The sequence below is a fragment of the Salmo salar genome, chromosome 28 (genome assembly GCF_965601325.2).
Source record: "Salmo salar chromosome 28, fSalSal1, whole genome shotgun sequence".
Taxonomy (NCBI): Eukaryota; Metazoa; Chordata; class Actinopteri; order Salmoniformes; family Salmonidae; genus Salmo; species Salmo salar.
The window spans coordinates 23105376-23129977 of record NC_138318.1 but is presented as its reverse complement, the minus strand read 5'-3'; the positions used below and the strand labels follow the sequence as shown (position 1 = coordinate 23129977).

Here is a 24602-nt window from a genome sequence, read left to right as displayed (position 1 = left end):
TGGGCAGAGAAGGGATGTGTTCTATAAGGTCTGGAAGTCTTATATTGACCATCTTGAGGATTGTGACAAATACATGTGAGGGGAATTTGATGTATGTATGTGTATGGATAGGGGAAGTTAGTGTGTATTTTTGTGTGTTCGTGGGCAGGTGTGGGCAGGCATGGGCAGGTGTGGGTAGGTGTGGTAAGTATCAAGTGTGGTGGTTGTATTGTTTTTGTGTTGTGTTTCTGTTTATTTGGGTTTCATTATTGCTTTGTTGTTTGTACTTATATTTCCCCCCCAAAAAGAGATTTAAAAATTTTAAAAAATGCTCTCAATTGTGCAGCTGTAGAACTTTTGGAGGATCTGAGGGCCCATGCCAAATCTTTGCAGCCTCCTGAGGGGGAAGAAGAGCTGTCATGGCCTCTTTACAACTGTGTGGGTGTGTGGACCATGTTAATTACTTAGTGATGTGGACCCCAAGGAACTTGAACCTCTCGACCCGCTCCACTACCCCCCCACCGATGTCGATGGGGGCATGCTCGCCCCTCCGTTTCCTGTAGTCCACGATCAGCTCCTTTGTATTGTTGACGTTAAGGGAGAGGTTGTTTTTCCTGGCACCACACTGCCACGTCTCTGACCTCCTCCATATAGGCTGCTTCATCATTGTTGGTGATCAGTCCTACCACCGCCGTGTTGTCAGCAAACTTGATGAGGATGTTGGAGTTGTGCGCGGCCACGCAGTCGTGGGTGAAAAGGGAGTACAGGAGGGGACTAAGCCCAAAACCCTGAGGGGCCCTCGTGTTGATGGTCAGCGTGGCTGATGTGTTGTTTCCTACCCTCACAGCTTGGGGGAGGCCCGTCAGGAAGTCCAGGATCCAGTTGTAGAGGAAGCTATTCAGTTCCAGGGTCCTGAGCTTGGTGATGAGCTTGGAGGGGACTATGGTATTGAAAACTGAGTTGTAGTCAACAGCATTCTTACATAGGTATTCCATTTGTCCAGGTGGGTGAGGGCAGTGTGGAATGCAATAGAGATTGCGACATCTGTGGATCTGTTGGGGCGATATGCGAATTGGAGTGCGTCCAAGGTGTCTGGGATGATGATGTTGATGTGAGCCATGACCAGCCTTTCAAAGCATTTCATGGCTACAGATGTGAGTGCTACGGGGTGATAGTCATTTAGGCAGGTTACCTTGGCGTTCTTCGGCACAGGGACTATGGTGGTCTGCTTAAAACAAGTTGGCATTACAGACCGGGTCAGGGATAGGTTGAAAATGTCAGTGAAGACACTCTTAGCTCTTAGTACCTGTCCTGGTATTCCATCTGGCCCTGCAGCCCTGCAAATGTTGACCTGTTTAAAGGTCTTACTCACATTGGCTATGGAAAGCGAGATCACACAGTCGTCTGGAACAGCTGGTGCTCTCATGCATGGCTCAGTGTTGCTCGCCTCGAAGCAAGTATAGAAGGCATTTAGCTCTATTTAGGTCTCCCTTTGTAATCCGTGATAGTTTGCAAGCCCTGCCACATCCGTTGCGTAGTAGGATTTGATCTTAGTCCTGTATTGACACTTTGCCTGATTGATGCCTGGTCGGAGGTCATAGCGGGATTTCTTAAAAGCATCTGGATTAGTGTCTTTCTCCTTAAAAGCGGCAGCTCTACCCTTTAGCTCAATGAAGATGTTGCCTGTAATCCATGGCTTCTGGTTGTGGTATGAATGTACCGTCACTGTGGGGACAACGTCGTCGATGCACTTGTTAATGAAGCCGGTGACTGATGTGGTAAACTCCTCAATGTTATCGGATTAATCTGTTTGAGTTTTTGCTTGTAAGCAGGAAGAAGGAGGATAGACTTATGGTCACCGGCGAAGAGAAACGCTGCCTCTGAATATGCATTTTATGTTTGATTATGGTCCTATACAGCTTGTTGAGTGCGGTCTTAGTGCCAGCAATGGTTTGTGGTGGTTAATAGAGCTACGAAAAATACAGATGAAAACTATCTTTGTAAATAGTATGGTCTGCAGCTTATCATGAGCTATTCTAACTCAGGCAAGCAAAAACTCTAAACGTCCTTAACATTAGAGATTGCACACCAGTTGTTGTTAACAAAGGGACACACCCCTCCCCCCTCTGTCTTACCCGAGTCTGCCCTCCGGTTTTGACAATGCATAGAAAAACCAGTGAGATGTATATCTATGTCCTCGTTCAGCCACGACTCTGAGAAACATAGAATACTACAGTTTTTCAGATCTCATTGATAGGATAGTCTCTAATGGAGCTCATCCAGTTTGTTCTCCAGTGATTGCACGTTCGCCAATAGATCAGAGGGCAATGGCGGTCTATTTGCTCGCCTACATAATCTTGTCAGGGTGCCGGTTCACGTGCCTCTCTTTCACTGCCACTTCCTCTTTCGAGTCCCTGAGATTAGGGCCTGGTCCGGAGTAAGCAAAACGTCCAGAGCTGCCAACTCATTGAAATAGAAATGTATCTAAATCTAGGTTAGTGATCGCTGTTCTGAAGTCCAGAAGCTGTTTTTAGTCATAGGAAATTAGGGTGGAGACATTATGTATAAAAAAAAGTTAAGATCAGTGTAAAACAACACTGAATAGGAGAATTGGTAAGGATTCTGTAAGACAGCTGCTATCCATTGCAGCTCCATCTTGCTATCAAAGATATGCAAAGACCACACCCTTTTAGTATGTCAATCACTTAAGGATTCTATTGATCATGTGGTGTGTAAATCAAAATTGTCATTGGTGTTATTCAGTTTAAATGAAATGATTAATCATATCATAAAGGATTTCTAAAGGTTAATGACCATTGATTTGAGCATCTGTGGCCTTCATTGAAGAAAATCCTAAATTACCTACATTTTGTCATTGGTGTTACCGTCATTGGTGTTACTAGGCCTACTCAATTGGGTGGCACAATGTTATCATAATGGTAAAAATTATTTAATGTCATTAAGCTATCATATTATCTGATAAAATGGGAAGATGTTTGTTGTCTGTATTATGGTACATCTAGAAAGTACATTTTTTCCAAAACGCCATGACCAAATGACACCGCAATTCAAGAACAGCCCTCTTCTTTTAGCTTACAATGACGAATAGAACAACATAACAAAATCCTAACATAACTTTTGTGAGAGTATATAAAAGACATTCCTTTTGGCATCTATGTCATGTAAACAAAGTGCAACAACAAAACAAATGAATCAAGACCTTATAAGGAACATTGACAAGTCACTATGTCATGTGCAGTAAAAGGTATACATTTTGGAATAAATCAATAATTGATTTATCATCATGCACTATTTATTAATTTATCATCATTAACAAAATGTATGTTGAATATTTAACTGCAATAGCGAGTGTCGATCATTATCAATGATGTTCTGCCTGTACTTTGACTATCAGAGAGATGTGGAGTCCAAACATGGAATCCACAGTGACCCCAAGAGGAAGGAATGCAGAAGGCTGAAGTATAATAACTGTAGAGAAAGGCCTTTTCTCACTGAGCTCTCTCTCTGTCTTTTCCTGAAATGGAAAATAGCAGAGAAATGAATTTGCTGCTGTATGTCAATATCCAACCTTATATTAAAGACACCTATAGGAAGGTAATAAATGCTTTATTACCAATAATAGTTGCAAAGAAATGCAATGCATGTGTGAAATGTTTAATATTCACATACATCATGTTGCTCAAAATTAAACTGGTGCCAAATCTAAGCATTTTCATCCTTTATATTTTTAGGTGTGAAAAGGACGCTTCACAAAGTCCTTCACTGCTAAATGAAAAGTAATCTTTGAATGGGCAACAGAGTTATCCTTTCACATCTTTGACATTGGTTTTGAACAGGGAATTGCAGAAAGTATTATACTGTATCAGACATCTCTGTTTTTGGCACAACACTGTTCCAGCCAGCATCTGTTGACTCAAAAAGAATGTTGGGATCAAAAGGAGTTGTAAAGTGAAAAGGTTTATGTAAATCACATGGGATTGTAAATGATGGAGGAGCACACAACTGGCTTCAGGTTTACACTACAGACAGTTATTTTGAGAGCATCTGGTTTGTACTGTACCTATATTAATGATACACATTTCAGTTGTGAAAAAGTGAAACCAAAGTATCCATACAGATCATTCATGTCAAGCCGTCCACAAATAGAGTATTTATCAAAAGAAAGAGCACGGTTTTTTTAAACATTGTTCAAATATGGAATAATTTTTTTAAATGGGTATATTCTCTATCTGCTTGTTGTCTAAAATCTTTAGAAGATAAATAAGTAGTTATTAAAATAGGGTACATATTGACATATCATCACATAATTTTATGTGATAATTACTCAGAACTTTCCTATAATAATACCAAAACTCAGAAATGTGTATGTTCCAGAGAGAACAACGACTAGATTGTAATCTGTTACAAACAATGCTGGTAACATTCACTAATGGGTCACATAATGAGGTCATTATTTGCATTTAAAGATGTGATTTAGTTTTGATTCAACACTGTGAATACATTAGGCTACATGTAGCAGTAGGACTGTGTGGTTGGTTTTGAACTGTATTAGTAACGCCAATTAGTTTACTGGGACGAATTTAGGAATTGAAATATCCAGACTGGATTTCCACTACAGCCTCAACACAAACAACCTACTATTTATATTTTTAAACATATGGAAAATACATAATACCACTTTCAACATTCATGAAATACCTGTCAATACATAAACTTTTTGGGCACTATATCTTTAATCGATGTGATTGTAGTCCGAAGTTGATTCTCTTGTGCCCCAGATTTACGGTCCTGCATGGGTGATTACTGCTCTGGCACTCAGTGCAACTTTTCACGTTGCTTACAAAACTGGATGCACTAATTAAAAGGCTAGAAATAGACTGAAGTTTGAACCGCCTTAATAACACAGTATATAATGTTTTGTAACGTGTTTATTAGCTATAATATTTTCACCAAGTCTCAGAATATAGCCTAAGGCTCACGTCAAAGGAGACACGCATCTTAAACATAGTGTTGCCCCTCTCTTAATGAAGTTGTAGGGTTATAGGCTACAATATAACGTCAAATATAGCCTAATACAAATAAAAATACAAAGTAGCCTATTCGTTTTTAAATACTTTAGGCTAAATATTGTCGTGAGAGTGGATGTATTCGACATAAAATCAAGACATGGTTATGTGTCCCTGAGATACACTATCACTATCGAATGAAACGGATGATGGTTTATTATTGCCTAAATCAAGGGTTCTCAAAGTGATCTCATATATATATATATATATATATATATATATATATATATTATATTTTTTATTGACATTACATTTTTTTATGAATATAACAACATATTAAACGAATTTCCCATGGCCCGAGACTTTGTTCGACCGGTGGCATCGGCCATGCACTGCAGTCGATATAGAACTTCTTGTATACATTTGTTTCTTATCTCACTCGAGTTGTGTTCTGATTATGAGGGGGTCCCTGATGAATTTGCTGTAACAAAAGGGGTCCCAGGCCCCAAAAAGTTTGAGAACCCCTGGCCTAAATTATAGGACTCTGTAACCTATGTAGACTACTAGGGCAGGCTACCGTATTCATCATGACGTTATGTATGCATTGACTATCTACTATTCTTGCAAAACCTATAGGCTACACCATGGCAATAGAAACATTACTATAGTCAGAAATAATAGCCTAGAAAGAAAATCACTTTATTCAAATAAATTAATGAACAAATGATTGTGATACCTTGATTTACTTTGCATGTTTCCACAACGCTGTCATTATACGCGTCAAATTGCCTTATATTCGCAGACCTTGTCGTTGCAGTCCTAATTTTGTTACCGGTGACAAAAGTTTTTCTTTCAAGAATATGAATAACGTAATGCACCTGTTCCACGCTCCACCAGTCGAAGCCTGACTACAGTACCCACGACACCTTGCGCTCACTCTGTGCTCTGCGCCAGTCTGTTCAGGGAACCAGTTCGCTTAGCCTTTTTTCTGCCTTCTCACTGTTGCCTGGTGTCAACCTACGCCGAGAAGATATCCCTCCCTCTTCCCCCTTCAGCGGCTGCTTCCAATTTGCCTTCATTTTTCTTATCGCGAGCACTATTGGCTTTTGTGCTGCCAGTCAGACGCCTCTACCGTAGCTGGAGTTGAGTAGCAACACCTCGGAAACATCTGGCTGCCGCAGCCCTTCTGTCTCCGCTCGCTCGCTCCGTCTTTCCTGCCACTGCAGGTTGTTATGGAAATTTGTTGAAAGTCAATCTAGTTATTTTTCAACCCCAAGAGGATTTGACGAAGGAAGCAGGAAGACATTGGAGCTTGTTGTCTGTAAGTGCCTTTAATACCAGAGTCCGATTAAGGGTGATGAAAGGGGGTTAAAGAATGGAAGGGGAAAAAGTAACAATCCTTTGTAGCGTGTGTTGCGTTCATATAATAGTTGCTATATTATCTCCTTCGAGACCCTGTAGTGCCATGGTCTGCATAGCATCGGGGCCTGCTACAGAACTGCAATACTACTGATCGAGCGTTTACTTTCTGCCACCATGGCTAGCTAGCTTGATTGGGTCAGTGTGTGTGTGTGTGTGTGTGTGCGCGCGAGATATTGTAGTCTTGCGAACGTTCTGTTGTGTTGCTGGCGACGGTCTTCCATTTAACCAGCAGCACAGATACATGTTGGGAGTCAGTCTATAGTCACCCTCGAGGAGTAAGTTGTCTACAGAGCTTGACAGATACATTGGTCAGATAGTTGCTCGTATCGAGAGTAACGTGTCATGTCCGGTTTCGTGAAGTTTATAGAAGTAATGGCTAATTTATGACAGTTGTTTCTTGGCTTTGGATATTTTTTGTAGACTGTCTGTAAGCTATTACGATAAAAGGCAATGGCAAAATAGCCTAATGAAAATGCTAGGCTGAAATGAATGATGTATCATTGGATAGTCTAGACTAGAGTGATGTGTGTGTGTGTGTTGCAAGTTGTAATATTAATGTTGTAACATTGTTACCAACATTCACTAGGGCTATTTAATGATATATTCTACCATTTTCTGTGAAAGGAATATGTTCTGTGAAAAGTGATCGTATCCTGAATCAGTAATATTGTAGCCTAATTTTTTAGTTGCAACTCTAATTTTACAATTTTGCATGCAGAGTCGTTGAAACTTTGAAGGTAATTTAAGGATATGAATGAATAACATAATAAGATATCTGGCCAGCGGTTTGTTCTTGTAGCCTATCTATTCGTGTTTCTCCTCCTCTTTCTTAAGTATAGGCTACACTCAGCATAAATAGCAATTAATTCCTAAAGGTTTTGATCTTGTAAATATTCATAATAAACGTGTGGATTTTAATACCCTCATGTCAACAGGAACATGTTGAATATCTATAGATATTAAGTTCATATCTATAAAGCCTTCACAATAATGTGAATGTTATATAGCCTACTGCTATTGTTTGATATGAATAATAATGGACTGTATATAGATGCGTTGTTGTGATCCACTCACATAGCAGAGAAATAAATGAATTCCTTGTGGAATAAAAAGACCACCTGAAAAATTCACACGGAAGAGTGGAATACTTTCACAAAAGAAAGCCGAGGCTGTAGTCAGTTTTAGCCGGCCCAACAAGGAATAGTGTAGCTTTTGTTTAGAATCTCACTCATGAGGTCTATACTATTGTTCCCATTGTTACTTTTTCATTTTTTTCTGTCAGTTGTATGAAGGGTTAGGGAAATGAATGATGGTAATGGTGAGGGCAGTGAACCGTAAAGAAGTCGAAAACAATATCAGCTGCGTGGGTCTGTCAGTTGCAAATGTGCTGTGCTGGCCTTTGTTTATGGTTACTGGAAGTTGAGCAGGCAGCAAAAAAAACAAAAAAACTTGATGGTATTTAAATTCACTGCGCAGGAAACTAGTCTGGGTAACTAGGTTAGAAAAAAGTGTTGGATTTCACACAGACCTATTTTCTAAAGTTCTCCTTTACTTTAGAGTAAAGAGGTAGGGGGAAGTTGGCTAGTTTTCCACATGCACCTCACTACATTTACCTCCTTTTTTTTGAGAGAGGAGAGAAAAAGAAACAAAGTTGTATAAAGGAGAGGCTGGTGGCAAGAGTGTAGAGGAGTAGCATATGGCTGTAAAAGGAGCACAGCTGGAGGTAGCATCTCCATCTGAACATGATGTCAGAGCAGCTGACAGGCTGCCATCCCCCAGTCTTTTATTCTAACGCACAGACTGGGAGTTAGTGTGTGTGCGGATCTGTGTGCAGGAGGAGGTATCTCATTCCCCTCCAACATCTCCTCCACTTTGCATCTGTCTCTCACAGTTAGCTTTTTTTCTCTCCTACCCCCTCATTGATTCTGCAAAAGAGCTGCAGCCGGCCCAGCTTTTCTACTACAGCGGACTTAATCAAGTTGATGCATACTGCAGGTACTGTCTATGGGGAAGGGTCCGGGGCACTGGGATGGTTTTGTTTCGTATGGGAAGCTCTGGCTTTTCCAGGGCTTTTCCCAGTGTCTGGCTACTTTTAGTCAGAGCTCTATGGAAAGGGAAGTGAAAGATTTGTATGTGTACAGTAGTTGTGTACTGTAGCTAAGCAGGAGCCTGGTGTTTTTGTTGTCAGGAAGAGGTTTCCAAGTGAGATTTTAACAGATCCATTTGTTTGTGGATATAGTTTTTCTCTGGTTTGTTGTGAGCAGGTTGGGTTTGGAGTTGATTGTTGGTCCTTTGATTGTTGAATGTATGTTGAAATAATCCTTTTTTGGGGAAATTATTCTTATGTTTCATCCAAAAAATATTTCTTAATTTGTGTTAACTAAAAAAGCAATTTAACATGTTTTTATTGTCTGGTAAACACACAGTATTACTTTCTGCTACTATCAACATTCTTGATATTTTTCCTCAAAGTTATTCCGGTTTAAACATCCCAGAACCATGTAAAAATGATCAATATGGTCATTTTTACTAAGAATAATTCAATGTCTTAAATCTAAATGGCTGTGAAATTACTTGAAAGCCCAATGTCCTCTTTCCCAGGCTTGTGTTCATTTTTTCTGTTGGTGGTGACTAATTTAGAACTTGCAGATTTGAGCTGCCTGAATTGGCTAGACAGCTGTAATCGCACTCCTTCTAGTCTTAATCTCTTTATCTGGGCAGCAGCTGCCATATGGCCACAGTCAGCTGGATCAGATGTTTGTAAGCCTCCTTGTCCGTCCCTCTCTGTCCTCGCAGACCCCTAATTTGATCGCTGCTACCTTGAGGGTTGTCCTGCTATCTTTATTTTTAGACATTTTAAGGATTAGGATTGATGTAGACTACAGGGCACTTAAAGTGATTGTATTCTAAATCTTCAGAGCTGGTCTCTTTGAGAAGGATGTGCAGTTTCTTGAAAGATTTGGGGAGGGGGAGCATGGGGTGGTGGGGGTTTGCTGGGGGGGTTAGACATCCTTGTCCCTGTAAGCCTCTCATTAAAGAAAATCTGAACTCCGCTCCAATGAGGGGGATCGCACACTTGTTCACTCACATTCAAATGGGTTTATTTAACTGCTTTGGTTGATGTTCAGGCTCATGTATTATTTCAGGCAAGAAAAAGCTACTTAGTTAACAGGTGTTGGGGGGGGGGGGGGGTTCTCATTCAAATTTCTGAATCTGCTATTATGAAAGTTTATGTAGAAAAACTTCAGAGAAATATTCATAATTTATTTTATGAATAGGATTCTCCTTTTTTTATTGGATCTAACTAACAGTGGGAGTTGGCAATAAATGCCCTTTTGTAATTACCAACAAGGCAACTTGTTTTTCAAACCCTTAAATTCTGTGTGAATGGTCGTCATTCTCAGTGTACTTAGGTCTCTGGAATAGGTAGCTTGTGTATGTGAGGACTGTTTGTGTACCTGAAAGCCTGTTACCTAAAGAGGCTGGCCGGGCCAGTCCAAAGTGGGTTATTAAAAATAACCACACTAGGAGCTTGGAGGGTAAAAGCGTGGAAGCAGTTCAGTTAGCAGGCAGGCGGGCATCTGTGTGACCAGGAGGAGCTCAGCTGTTGAAGCCTCTCTGTGATCATGTGGAACGGCCATAGATCGCAGTCTAGAGCAACACCTCTCCCAAATATAATCTGGAAACATTTAGGTTTATGGAGCAATTAGACTTTAACAGTTTTTTATTTGGTGTTTGTGTGTCTGAAAGTTTGAATGTTGTTGTTGCTAAAACATGTTAGAATTTAAAAGGAAAATGTGACGTGGGGGATGTTTAAGAGACATTTAGTTTTGTAGATATAGTTTAAAATGCCAAGGATTTCATGTGTAGGCTAATTTGTTGTTTTAATCTGTTCCTTTTTGAATGCGAGTGAGTGCAAATGTGTGTGCATGAGGTGAGAGAGTAAGATATGAGTGGATCCAGACAGGTTGTCTACAAGCTGAAACAAAACAGTAGCTGTTCTAAAATAACGTGCCTCTAACATCTGCTATCTGTTTTAGGTTATGAAGACAGCATGGAGTTCCCAGACCACAGCAGACATTTGCTACAGTGTCTGAGCGAGCAGAGGCATCAGGGTTTCCTTTGTGATTCCACTGTGCTGGTCGGCGATGCCCAGTTCCGAGCCCATCGAGCAGTGCTGGCTTCATGCAGCATGTACTTCCATCTCTTTTACAAGGACCAGCTCGACAAAAGGGACATTGTTCATCTGAACAGCGACATTGTTACAGCCCCGGCGTTCGCTCTCCTGCTGGAGTTCATGTACGAGGGGAAGCTCCAGTTCAAAGCCCTGCCCGTGGAGGACGTGCTGGCTGCAGCCAGTTTCCTACATATGTACGACATAGTCAAGGTCTGCAAGAAGAAGCTGAAGTACAAAGCCACTGCGGAGGCAGACAGCACCAAGAAGGAGGAAGACGCCTCCAGCTGCTCTGACAAAGTAGAGAGCTTCTCTGAGGGCAGCACGGGCCACCCGGCAACGGCCGACCTACTGCCCAGTGACGATGAGGACCTGGAGGCCAAGCAGGACCCCAGCAACCTGTGGATGAGGCTGCCCTCTGACCGCCCGGGCACCCCGGCCACCGCCACCAGCCCAAGGGAGGCTGACGCCCATGTCAGTCCCCCCAAACTTCAGTCCCCTGCCGGCAGCCCCAGCAGCTCTACTGGCTCCCTGTCCCGGAGGTCCCTGGGCTCCCGTGGCTCCCGAAGCTCCCGTAGCTCTCGCAGAGTGTCGGCGGATGCAGACTGTGTCCTGGACTTGTCTGTGAAGTCCAGCCTGACGGGGCCCAGCGAGGCCTTGTCCAACAACCCCTATTTCTGTGGCCGGGTGACGCCCGACAGCCTGCAGGGCACCCTGGTCCAGGTGAAGCAGGAGAAGAACACAGGCTCAGATGATGAGGGCCTGGTGAGTGGCGACTATGAGATGGACCACAGCGGGCCCAAAGCAACCCCTCCCAGAACCAATGGAGGACTGAACCACCACGGGGTCGGCAGCCATGCTCACAGACGCCTGGGCCTGGAGGCCCACCTCTCGGCCCTGCGTGATGCCTCCCTGGCCAGCGAGCTGGAGCGTGACGACAAGGTCAGCGATGATGACATGCTGGGGGGAGAGAGTGAGCGGGCCCAGGTCGAGGCGGCCAGCATCGACAGCGCCCTGCTGCCCTACGTGTCCAACATGCTGAACGCTCCTCACACTCAGATCTTCATGTGCCCCCTGTGCAACAAGGTGTTTCCCAGTCCGCACATCCTCCAGATCCACCTCAGCACACACTTTCGCGAGCAGGAGGGTGTGCGCGCCAAGCCCGCCAGCGATGTCAATGTGCCCACCTGCTCCATCTGTGGCAAGACGTTCTCCTGCATGTACACCCTGAAGCGCCACGAGCGGACTCACTCCGGGGAGAAGCCGTACACGTGCACCACGTGTGGTAAGAGCTTCCAGTACTCCCACAACCTGAGCCGGCACGCTGTGGTACACACCCGAGAGAAGCCGCACGCCTGCAAGTGGTGCGAGCGGCGCTTCACCCAGTCCGGGGACCTGTACCGCCACATCCGCAAGTTCCACTGCGAACTGGTCAACTCGCTCTCTGTCAAGAGCGAAGGCCTCAACCTCCCCAACCTCCACAGGGACTGGGCCATAGAGGATAGTTCTCAAGAACTGTGGAAGTGAAGCCTGCTGAAATGATCAGGACTTTGTTTTTAAGCTAAATGAGAGAGGTGTCAGTGAAGGTTGGGCAGAGAGGTAAGGGGAGTTGGAGCAGGGGCTATGGGTGGGAGAGAGGTCTGAATCAGTCATGTTTCTTGTACGTAACATTGCAAAATCTTGTGAAATGGCACTTTAATAGCACATGAAGATGTTACTACTGTTTTCTGTTCCAGTCCTTTGTTTTATTCTATTTTATTTGTTCTGATTTTGTTTAAAAAATGTATGTAAACATGGCTGCTGGTATCAGTAGCCAGTGTTTAGTTATTTTTAGATTTCTTCTTGTGTATATACACAAATGTCTATACACTCCTTAATCTAAGGCACACCTTCAATGACAACCATATGAAGTGTTCAGGTAATACACACTGAAGTTAGACTATTAGAATACACTAAACGGGTACTGTGATCATGAATATATACCAGTACACATACATGTGTGTATGAATACATGTGTGTATAGTGCACTACTCTAATTTCATTATCAAATTTAATCTGTGTGAATGTGTGTGCGTTTAAATTGTTTTACTCTGCAAAGAGGTCTGATTTAAATAGCTACAAGCTTCTGTTCCTTAAGCTCTTGTACATTTTGACTTGTGATAGGAAACTTGACTGATGAAAGACAAATGGCACTCATGCAATGTACAGCTTCATTTTTCACATTAATTGAAGTATTTTCTAAAACCCTTTATAAATGATTATTTTAGAATTTCTTAAATCTCTATCTGCAGCTTTTAAACATCCTTTGTTGAACCGAATTTCATTTAAGTTGGCTGTATTCTATAGGTTTCTGTAGTGATTATATGGATTTATTTTTGGAAAATGGGATCTGTTATTGCATGAAGTCCAACCTGTATATTTGAAATGTGAATTGCTGTATTACTGTACACTGTAATTGAACAAATATAGAACAGACTATGTGAATACTCCAAGGGTGCAGTCTGTTAAAAAAAACTGAATTTTACAGCTACGGAAAATGCATGAATATGATTTATTGACCTTTTGTTGTAGTTTTTTTTGCATTTTGAGGAGTGTATTTTAAATTAACTAATTATATTCTTAAGTAGTTTATTTCTTTTCTCTGCTCCTTTTGAGAGTCCGTTAGGACTCCTTTAAAATGTTCTGCTGGGCTGTGAAGATTTTTTTGTCAATGCACTGGTCTTGGGTTTGAGTTTGTGCAACGGTATGTGAGGTGAAGCTTGTCGTCAGACAGACCGAGGTGGGCAGTGTGGGCATAATGCCAGCAGTGACCTAACTAACAAACTAATCTACAGAAGATCTCCACTAGTGTGTTTGCCTCCCGTCCACACAGCACTTCGTCACCGTCTACTCTGCTGCATGGTGGTCAGGGAGTTAAGGTTCCCAACTGCTGTATCAATCCAGTTAACGTTCTTCTTTGGTATTTTCCTGCTCTCTCATTGACATCAAGTAAGCATTGTGGGTAATTGATTTCTTTATATTTTCATTTGGCACTTGTTTCTAACTGTGCGGCCAATGAAAATGTGTCACACTTTTCTATCAGAGAGAGAGAGAGAGAGAGAGAGAGACAGAGACTCACCTGCTCATATCTGAGTATCTGAGAGACTCACCTGCTCATATCTGAGTACTCCTGAAGGTTTATTCTGTTTCAAAACCAAGCTGAAGAATCAGAGAGCAGCACTATGCTTAACATCACGCTCCTAATTTGTCTGTGTGTATCTGTTTGGATGCTCCTATGTACATACTGTATGTATGCACGCGTGCGTGTTTTGTACTGAAAGCGCAATCCTTACTTTTGAAGGGGGACAATTGGCATGCTTGACTGCACCTTTTAAAGCTTATTTAACTGAGATTTATGCTGAAAAGATGCCTTTATGAAAATTAGTTATAAATTATAGATTCAAGAAATCATGGATACTATTACATTCAAGAGATGAAATTATTGAATTAACCTTAAATTATAATTTATTTTTTAAATTAAATTTGAACTGTTCTTTTATTTTAATATTTTATTTAGAACTTTTTTTTAAATTTATTTTTAATGAATGTGAACATTCTGGGGGAAAAATCTGCACTCAAAATATTTTTGTGCAGAAAGATCATGGAATCAAGTAAATGCCCATTCTTGAGAACTGCAAAACTTTAACTATACCCAAACTCAGATGATAGTAATTAGAGCTATGAATGTCCGCACTTGTGGGGAGATACTGGCATGCCCATACTGGCCCGGGGGTTTGGTTTGCTCTTCAGTGGATGTGGTGGTGGCAGCATCAGCTGGTGACATGGGTGCTCCTTGCCAACTGCGTACAGTGTCATGGCATTTTGCACAGTGGTAATTGATCTCTTTGCAACCACAAATATCATGGAAAATATCACATGTGGGTTAACTCTCTATTTGAAGACTTATTTACAATTATTGATGGCTTTTCTTATTGTACTTGACCGCCTTAACTACTGTAAACAGCTTCTTTTATTTCACGTTGGTATCACTGGAACACTGTATGTTTGTGTAACTGGACTGTTTGACATTTTTAAAATAGAAGAAAGTAAGCTGTGAAATGACCTGATAAGCATCTCCATTTATCATCAATCCAACTTTGGTTACTTGAAAACAGGAAAGGTCCAGTGGGGGGAAAAAACATAAAAATGTAGAAGACAATATACGAAGAGATAGGAGGGGGGTAGAAATACATCTGTTGAAAAGGACAATCACTGTCTGAAAAAGAAGCAGATTTTGATTCAAATATATTTGCTTCCCCGCGAGATTTTGTTTCTTTGACATTGTTCTTTTTCTGGATTTAGACATTTTAGCTTTGACAATCATAGTATGTTTTATGTTCTCAAGGGGAGTAAATTCTAAGGCTGTTTAGTTTTGTACTTTTTTGGTGTGCTGTTGTTGAAATTTTCAAATTGTGTGCAAACTGCAATAAATTATAAGAACCTTAACTCAATTCCAATGTGAATTTGTGTATTTAATTTGTCACCTCGAGTAAATAACATGGGTAGCATTCAGTCGGTGTTGCATTCACAGGCGCACAACTACAGCACATTTAGAAGATTAGTTAAATGTTTATTACACTTATTAATACAGCTTAGAGCCACAGTCATATTTCAACACAAGGAAGATGTCATCTGTAGAAATAGATTTTTCTTCTTCTCCCATTTAGTCTGTGTTATAACAGACTAGAATCCTCAGAGGCCTGCCTATATGTATTAGATACAAGCTCAATCAAATGTTACAATTACACACACAACCCTAAGTGTGTATCATGTAATGGGTTATCTACGCTATACCAACACGAAGTTATTCAACATATTCTAGCATTGCTCTTCATAACAGTAACTATAGTGGCTGATTCTGTATAATGAATTTCTATATACTATATTTTTCAGCAATGAAAGTAAGAGAAGCGTTGGCATCATTTATTTTTCTATGCCATGTTGTGTGGGTGGGTGTGTGGGTGGGGAGGCTGTGGATCTAGATTGGGCCCAGGTTGGGCACAGTGTGGTGCCCTGCATGGCCAGTGTGTGTGTGTGTGGTGCTGATATATCTAGCTGTTGCACTGGCTAAGGCGTGGGCTGGACCTGAGAAAAAGTGCAGCAGCTTGTCGAGAACCACCCCCCTCAACACATACAGCCTCCTGCCAAAGCTCCTCAAGTACAGTTTTCCAAGAAACAAATCAGCTTTATCTAATGTCTTGCTGCTCTGCAAACCTGGCCTTACAGATGCATTAAAGACTGACCACTTTGAAGTAAGTGAGTGTTATTCATTAGGGCATCGCTACAGATGGTCATATGCTGTAAGCCCCCCCCCCCACCCCCACCACCAAGACTAACACCCTCATCTCCTAATTACTGGAAGATTTTCTTCTGTTTTCACAGGCATGATATTGTTTAAGAAACATGTAAGTGTTTAACTCTTTGAATTATTCATGTTGACTATAAAGAGAACTATATCAAGGCATCATAACATTATTTCTAAATGGTTTAACTATTCATTACACCTTTATTTTTTTAATTACTTAACTATTTTCACTTGTCCATGTAGTATTACCCCGCACATTGACTTGGTCCCCCCTGTATATAGCCTCTTTATTGTTATTTTATTGTGTTATTTTTTATTATGTTTGACTTTAGTTTATTTAGTAAATATTTTCTTAACTATTTCTTGAACTGCATTATTGGTTAAGGGCTTGTAAGTAAGCATTTCATGATAAGGTCTACACCTGTTGTACTTGGCGCACGTGACAAATAAAATGTGATTTGATTTTATGATCACATTTGCCCCCTTTTCATTATTTCATTCATTGAATGTCACTCCTTAGACAGGAGCAATGACGTCAAGCTGACACTCAAGTCCCCATAATAGTAATTAGAAATACAAAAATATATCCCCTATTAATTAATGACCCTAAGTAACTATGTATTGTTCCAAGTGTCATGAAAAATAATGAACCTGTAACATACTTCATCATTGCTTCCTACACTGTTCCTGAACATCTGCTTGAAGAAGACAATTTGCTCTCAGATGGGGCTGAGTGTTTTGCTCTGAATTTAGGTCATTCATTTGTATCTGTCCTTTGTTTACTTAAGGAACGGGGACAAAAGGGCAGCTGCAGAAACATTTGGCTGTGCCGAAGGGTAGTGGCTCAACATGTTGGAATCGGCGACCAGCTTGGGCGACTATCTGTAGCAGCTAAAACACAGAAGTTTGTGTGAGCCAGCCCTCTGCCAAGCTGTGAGCGCCTGGGCAGGGGAGAGACAAGCACATGCTTCCACAAGGCCAGCTATGGCTGTGAAGTTACAAACATCAAAACGAACTAGGACTGTACTAAGTGTCTAACTGTACTAAGCAAAAATGGATGGATGTAAAACAGTTTAGGACACAGTTTCACCATAAAAGGCTGATTTGCTTGAGGTGAATGTTTGGCACCACTTTTGCGGTTAAAGAATTAGAAGTCTTGCAGTAAATAGATTGTAATGAAGCTATAGGCGATACTGTTGCATCAGTATACTTGAGAAAACCTTCAGGTATGATGACAACCTAAACCTTTGCAGAAGGATTTTAATTGAGGTAAAATATCTAGAGCAAATATTGTACATAAAGCAGGAATAAAAATTATCTAACCAATAACCATACAAATCTAAACTTGCAGATTTTTCAATGCCAAATGCCATGAAATTAAATGTTTGCAGTTATGCCGTGGAATTCAAACGGATTGAGGGACACATTAGGTCTTAAGAAAAAATAAGTGTACAAGGGCAGAGCTTTTGTAAGGTTACAAAAACAGACAGGAGGGAGGAATTTGTCTTTCTATCGATTGTCTGCGTATTTAAAAAGCAGCCATTGTCAAGCGCTCAGCATAGAGACAGAAGGCTAGCAACAAGCGCCGTCTCCACCCAGACAATGCAGTTGTGCTCGTAGCTGGCAGGCTGGCAAAGAGAGGTGCAAGGGGGTTAGTTTTGGTGGGGAAAGGGGGGGGGGGGGGGATGTGGTCCCAGAGAGATCTCTGCTCTGACTGCACCCATGAACAAAAGACGCAATTCGAACTTGAATGTCAGTGTCTCTGTTAGAGGGGCCCAGACCATACCCCTCCCCCCTCCACACACACGCACAAACACACAACGGCCCCCAGTAACTCTTTCGCAGGCTCGTATGGGATGAGATTAAACTCCCGACATCTCTTTTGTGTGAGACTTTCGAGGAGTGGGAAAAATCATGTCGTGCCACAACTAAGGCATTGGCTGGAAAGAGTGGACTGCGTGGGAATGTAGTTTATTGTGTGTCATTAGTATTTGTTTTGACACATGTATTTGTATATGTTTTGAAACACGTGTATTTGTGTGTATTGAAACACGTTTATTTGTGTGTATTGAAACATGTTTCATCTGTAGAAATTGTGTGACATACATATTACAATATCTGAGTATCATGTAACACAATCCTAGAATACATGGTTATTGTTTGTCTCAAGCATGATAATGCTAAGTTAGCTACTAAGTAAGATACTAATAAAAAGAAAGCTTATTGTATGAAAATGGGGCAGACTATGTGCAGAGTGCAGACATTACTGTGGCATTGTGGGCTGAGTGCTCTCTCGACTTTACCAGCTGTTGGTAGCAGTTCTGTCCAGTGCAGATAACTGGGCAGGAGGGCATGTGATGTTGATAGGGGTCTTGGCAGGATTTTGATGTGTGCAACTCAGCACTTTTCTGGGCACATTGCTTGGTGCGACCTTAAGGGTCCACAGGCAAGAGGGGGGGGGGGGGGGGGGGGGTGTACGGAAACCTGCTGTACCGATGCCTATGACAGGCAGGGGGAGGGTGAGCATGGGAACCTGCTGTACCGATGGCTATGACAGGCAGGAGGAGGGTGAGCATGGGAACCTGCTGTACCGATGGCTATGACAGGCAGGAGGAGGGTGAGCATGGGAACCTGCTGTACCGATGGCTATGACAGGCAGGAGGAGGGTGAGCATGGGAACCTGCTGTACCGATGGCTATGACAGGCAGGAGGAGGGTGAGCATGGGAACCTGCTGTACCGATGGCTATGACAGGCAGGAGGAGGGTGAGCATGGGAACCTGCTGTACCGATGGCTATGACAGGCAGGAGGAGGGTGACCATGGGACCTGCTGTACCGATGGCTATGACAGGCAGGAGGAGGGTGAGCATGGGAACCTGCTGTACCGATGGCTATGACAGGCAGGAGGGTGAGCATGGGAACCTGCTGTACCGATGGCTATGACAGAGAGGTCACTATCCTATACAAGGGAGAACATTGTACTGTACTTCTTGTCTGAAACAGCTTGACATGGCAGAGCAACTTCTTGTCAATATATTCCATGTATTTCCCCTCAACACCAAGTGAAGTTACAGTACATATTTTGACAGAGCACTGAATATCTTTACAGTAAAAGGTACAATATTTGTTAACCTAAATATGTAGCTTTTACACTTGAATACCGAATGAATCCGTCACAGCCTCCTGCAATTCATCTGTACTTTGTCAGTATGGTCGAGGCTGGATTATGTTGATATTTTTAGCTTATTGCAGAATTTGTTTTGTAACTAATATGTCATAAATAGCCAAATGTAGTACCAACATGTAGTACTGTTAGTATATGTTAGTACAAAACGAAGTAAACAGTACGTAGTGGACTATTCAGACTCTACAACATATTGACGTGTGTCTTCCCTAAGCCTATCCCTACCTAGCCAATCAGAGCTGTTGTGTTGTAGATGCCCTTGGTGTTGTGGCACTGATTACTGATCGGCTCAGTGTTGAGAGAGTGTGTGTGTGTGTGTGTGTGTGTGTGTGTGTGAGAAAGGTTTGGACAGACTGAAATGAGAGCCCCCCTGCACACGTCAGTCTGCTCCAGACCTCTCCTGCTGCAAAGGTGTGACTCAGCAGGCAACACACACACACACACACACACACACACACACACGGGGGCAAGCCAAGAGAGAGGGCGTCTCCAGGGAGCAGGCAGGCAGCTGTGGGAGATGAGGAATCCAGCTTTCCTCCCAGTCTAATATTGTTCATCGTAACTTTACATATCACTGCTAAACAAAGGCAATGACAGTTACAGTAGACAGGGAGGAGGACAGGTGTATCATGTACAGTAGAGGCTGGTGGGAGGAGCTATAGGAGTACGGGATCTTTGTAACGGCTGAAATAGAATGGTACCAAACACATGGAAACAAAGCGTTTGACTTCATTCCATTTATACCAGTCCAGCCATCACAATGAGTCCGTCTTCCTATAGCTCCTCCCACCAGCACCTCTGATGTACAGTGATATGTGAAAGCACCACCATTGTATATGAGTCATCTGAATGTGCCCATTACCTGTATTGTTTAATCAGCTTGTTGTAGATCGTTTCATTCCACTGCTTTTCCATAACAGGTACAGTATACTCAGACTGTAGCACTGTAATGAGCAGAGCAGAGATAAGGTGTTTGTGTGCGAGAGTAGTAAGCCCTTAATTCCTGTAGCCTATGTATCCTTGCATAGTGTTTGAGCGTGTGTGGATGCTGCCTGCGTGGTTCAGGCCTGGTTCAGTGCAGGAACAGGAGTGTCACTATGTTCTCTCACCCCAAGATGCCAACCTCTCCGCTCCCTCCCAGCTCTGGCAAAGCAGGCCCCATCTGTCGCCCCCCCCCCCCCCCCCTCCCCCTCTCCCAACCTGCAGCAGTGCTGGGGTGGCCCCAGGCCCACTCCCAGGATTAATGCTTGCATCCTGATCTGGGTTAGAGAGGGAGAGACGTGGGCCCAGCCTGTAGGACCTGGCACAGCCAACGCAACACATTCTGCTGTATTATTTAAGGCAACATAATACCATCAGTCGGATATCAAAGGGAACTGTTGAAATGTGACATGGAGAGATTTGTCCAATATCGGATTGCAAGTGCATTGTGCAACACAGGTACTGTATGCATGTTGTCCATAAGGAACGTGCTTTGTACATAGCATTCCTAGACAACATCTGACAGGAGCAAATGGAAGTGGAAGATATTGTGATAATATAAGTACGATTCTGTTGTTGGAATTGTGTAAAATAAGAAATCAGGGCTCAACCTTCACCTCCTCTAGTTGTGCTCTATTCAGACTTATTTAAATTGACCATGTCCACCGCTTGGGGCAATTAGCATATCTAACAAGATTCTTCTGGAACCAGATGTACAGAGTCCTCCCAGGGAAACCATTATCTCACACCTCTGGTAATTCCTCTCGGACCATAACTTACTAAAAGGCCAATTCTAACTCAGATCAGAAAAGCTTGAAATCTAATGCTTCAGTTTCAGTCTGTCTCCTAACCGGTCTCTGTTACACCTTACAGCTGCGATGTGGAAGCGTCATAGAAGCGTTTGTTCCTACAGAAGGTCAGCTCTGAGCAGGCTGGACAGCATCTGTCATAATGTAAGGAGGAGCGGGCCTCTGTAGACGTTTGTGCGAGTTAACGACGGCGCCCTCTCCCCGACCACATCTGCACATTGCATTATCATTAGAGCTCCTACATCTCCCAGGATTGCTGACAAAGTGAACAATACCAACAATCACCCCCATCAGCTGCAACCATATGGACACCATACTTACATTGCAGGGGGGAAGCAATTGTACTAGCATCTGTTTGGCAGTGTTCAGAAGCTACGTTTCAAGATGAATTTCACTGTGCGAAGAAAGTTTCTCCCTCCACCCCTCTCTCTCTCTCTCTCCTAGCTCTCTTCTTCTCTCGGACAGTTAAATGTATTGCTAGGTGCACTCCTGTCTGCTGTATCTTCAAACTACCAGCAGCCCCTTAATGTGGCATCTTAATGGGGCTGAGGGTTTGTCTGCTGTCCCAGATGGTAGAACAACGTGCTTTCCGCAACTCCCTCAGAGACTTTGAATCCAGCTGGATTACATTTTTCCCCAAGATCAGCACTGGAATTCTACCTTTTGACTGTAATTTGCTCTAACCCCAGCCTACACAGTGTCTTTATAATAAAGATAAATAAAACTATTCTACCTTTCCTCTAATGGTATAATCTACAGAGTAAATTAAGAGAGTTCAATAATGCCTTGAAAAACAGCCTAAAGAAGGTTGGATGTCACCTTCATAAGCGTTTAGGATGTTTATGAGTCAAGACTCAAAGAAGGAGGATTTGCACACTATAAAATTATAAAAAAATGATTATTGAATGGCAGTAGAATTCAGGCCTTGAAGCGAATTTAACTCAGATGTTACTGTACATCCACTCTGCTGTCATTCATGAAGTGGCTACTTTTTCCTGTTTCTCTTATTTTTTTCTTTACAATAATAAACTATTTCAACAGAATAATCATTGCACTAAATGTGATGACATTAGATGGTAAATGTCACTTCTGTATAATTGTCATTTTGACTAGTGGGCCCATCTTCCTTTGTTCCACAATATTAAATTGTCCTCCAAGCCAAATTGTCCTCCAAACACCCTTCCGTGGTGTCAAGTCAACTGTCTAAGTATCTTCTGTAGGTTTTATTTCCGTGACGCTGAGAAGCCACCCAGCTCTTTTCAACCCCTTGCCCAAACAGGGCTGTCCCTCCTGGGCAAATATTTAAAGTCAAAACAGCCCAGGGTCCATAAAGCTGCCTGGTGGTGTGGCTACATCTGTCAGAGAGGGGAGGGGGTTGTGGCCGCAGCAGCTGCCGGAACGAGTCTGGACACTGCTGACGCCAACACCTGTCCGTTCTGGAGACACAGGGCCGGCAAATGTCCAGCCACAGCCTCATGCTGCTGCTGTTACTCAAGACAGAATGTTGTTTCTGGCCGATGACGACCACCACTGAGTCACACTATATGGAGATTACTGGGGAAAGGCACTAATTGTAAGTCACACTGGATAAGGGCATCTGCTAAATGACTAAAATGTGAATGTAAGGCTGTGAAAGTTTTGGAAAACCTGATTTTGTAATGTTTCTTTGTTGTACAGTTTGTTTTATTTACCATCAAATAAAACCACTCACATAGTATATATTGACAGGAGAGATTGTATCAGGCAGGATTTCAAAGCTACTGTGCACAACAACCCCTGCTGTACATATGTAATGGTGATAGGCTTTCTACCAATCCGTCTCATTATCATCCACAGAAAACAAATAGATACACATGTGCAATGACCAATGAACGCTTCCAGTTACTCAAACTCAACAAGAAGGCATTTTCACCCCCAGGTCTTTTGCCCTTGTGTTGACTGTCAGAGACCCTGGCTGTGGTGAACCCTCCCCTTCTTGCACCCCTCTCCCCACCCTCAACCCCTACTCCCCCATCAAACGTCCAATCAACTCAAACCCTTTCAACCCGGTCAGAGCAACAGCCACCACTACTACTCCCTCATGAATTCCCCCTTTTCACCCAGCCTCACCCTACCCAAGGTAGGCCCACCCCTCCTCGACCCACCCCCATCTGCTGCCTCCCTACCCCCATTAGGGGGTGAGGGTCAGGGATCAGGCAGGCGTTGGCCTAGGCTGCCCCTCAGTAAACAGCTGCTGGGATTCTCAGGCCAATAGAAGCAGCAGAGGAAGGAGAGGGCAGAGACAGCCACAGCAGCACAGCAGACGGCCACAGCCTCACATCTGCTCTAATGAGACCGTTATGGGCCACCTGGCCTGGCCTGTTTGGCCCAGGCTACAGGCCTACCACACTTGGATTGGGAAGCTGGCCCATTTGCCCACTGCCTGGTGATGGCTCATTCGTGACCCTAGCACTTATACTGACCAGACCATCAGGCCAGAGAGACAGAGAGACCCCTTTGTGTGTATTCATAACAGGGGGGCTATGCTTTTGAGCGTGTGCTTTTTACGTCAATGGGATGTGGCGAGAACAGATGCAGGGCAAAGTGTGGACCTCGTAACCTCAAACCACTTTCAAGTAGGACCTGTATATTCTAGGTTGTGGAAAGTGACCATAGAGAACGTACAATTAAGCAATTAAATACACATACTGTATTATGGCTGTGAGGAACGCTTAGACATTTAGATGAAGCCATAAAACTGTAAACTCTGTCCAAACTGCAGAGCGAGTGACCATATGAATTTAAGCTAAACACAGGTTTTATTTGGTGGTGTAACTGCACATCCCCAGGCTTCTATAGCATTCTGTGTGTCTGGGCCACAGGTGAAAGGCAAACAAACTGTCCTGGTTCTCGCAGCACTAATTTGGATGTCTGTAGGATCTGCTTAACCCTCTAGTATAATACAGTGGTGGCTGGCAAACAGAGGATTCAAATATGAAGGGCAAACAGTGGAGTGCCCTGGGGTGTATTCATTAGTCAGAATCGGTTGCAAAACGTTATGCAACGGAAACAGTTTACTCCAAATGGAAAACGTTTGGCAATTTAAACGAGTTTCTATTGGACAAATTCAGGTAGGACCCTCCCTGTTTCGTTTGCCGTTAGCTTTCGTTTTGTTCCTAGCGTAAACGGTAAACTGTTTCTATTGCAAAACGTTTTGCAACGGAATCCAACTAATTAATACACCCCTGGCCAGTGGCCACAGCGCTAAAGTTAATCTCAAATAGTGAACATCCAAACCGGAAAGAGAAGCAACAGCCTGCTGTGTGATATGGTCTATCCGTGACTGGTCACACAATGGAGATGAGCTGAAGGCCTAGACTTGACATCAATGCTCTGTGTCGTGAAGTAGCGCGAGCTGCTTGTTTTATGAAGGTGATACATACCTGTTTGTATGGGCAATGATCAGCTGTTCTTATCCATGTCCTATCCCTGGTTTTGGAGTTTCACCCTCCATCTCCCACCATGACTGGAATAACTTGTATTTAGATGTAGTCAAATTAGCATGACCACTCTACTGATAACTAGAAGACAATGTAATTGAATAAAATACTTGAGGAAAATAAGAGTTGGTCCTGTCCATCTTATAGGCATTATTAATCCTCATTGATAGTGCGAACTCCAATGATTAATATAAAACTATCCGT

The 24602-nt window shown here is 42.7% G+C and overlaps 1 protein-coding gene across 2 annotated transcripts; it reads left to right on the top strand.

Annotated features, from left to right (window-relative positions):
• The first annotated feature begins 6004 nt into the window (after positions 1-6004).
• zbtb18 (zinc finger and BTB domain containing 18) lies at positions 6005-15092 on the top strand. Of its 2 annotated transcripts, none has more exons than XM_014179950.3 (2): positions 6005-6327; positions 10469-15092. In XM_014179950.3, exon 2 carries the CDS (start codon positions 10483-10485, stop codon positions 12127-12129), a length of 1647 nt encoding a protein of 548 aa, XP_014035425.1. In that variant the 5' UTR covers positions 6005-6327; positions 10469-10482; the 3' UTR covers positions 12130-15092. The 2 variants fall into 2 exon arrangements, with proteins under 2 accessions (XP_014035425.1, XP_014035424.1); XM_014179949.3 differs by lacking the exon at positions 6005-6327 and adding an exon at positions 8076-8423.
• The last annotated feature ends 9510 nt before the right edge of the window (positions 15093-24602 follow it).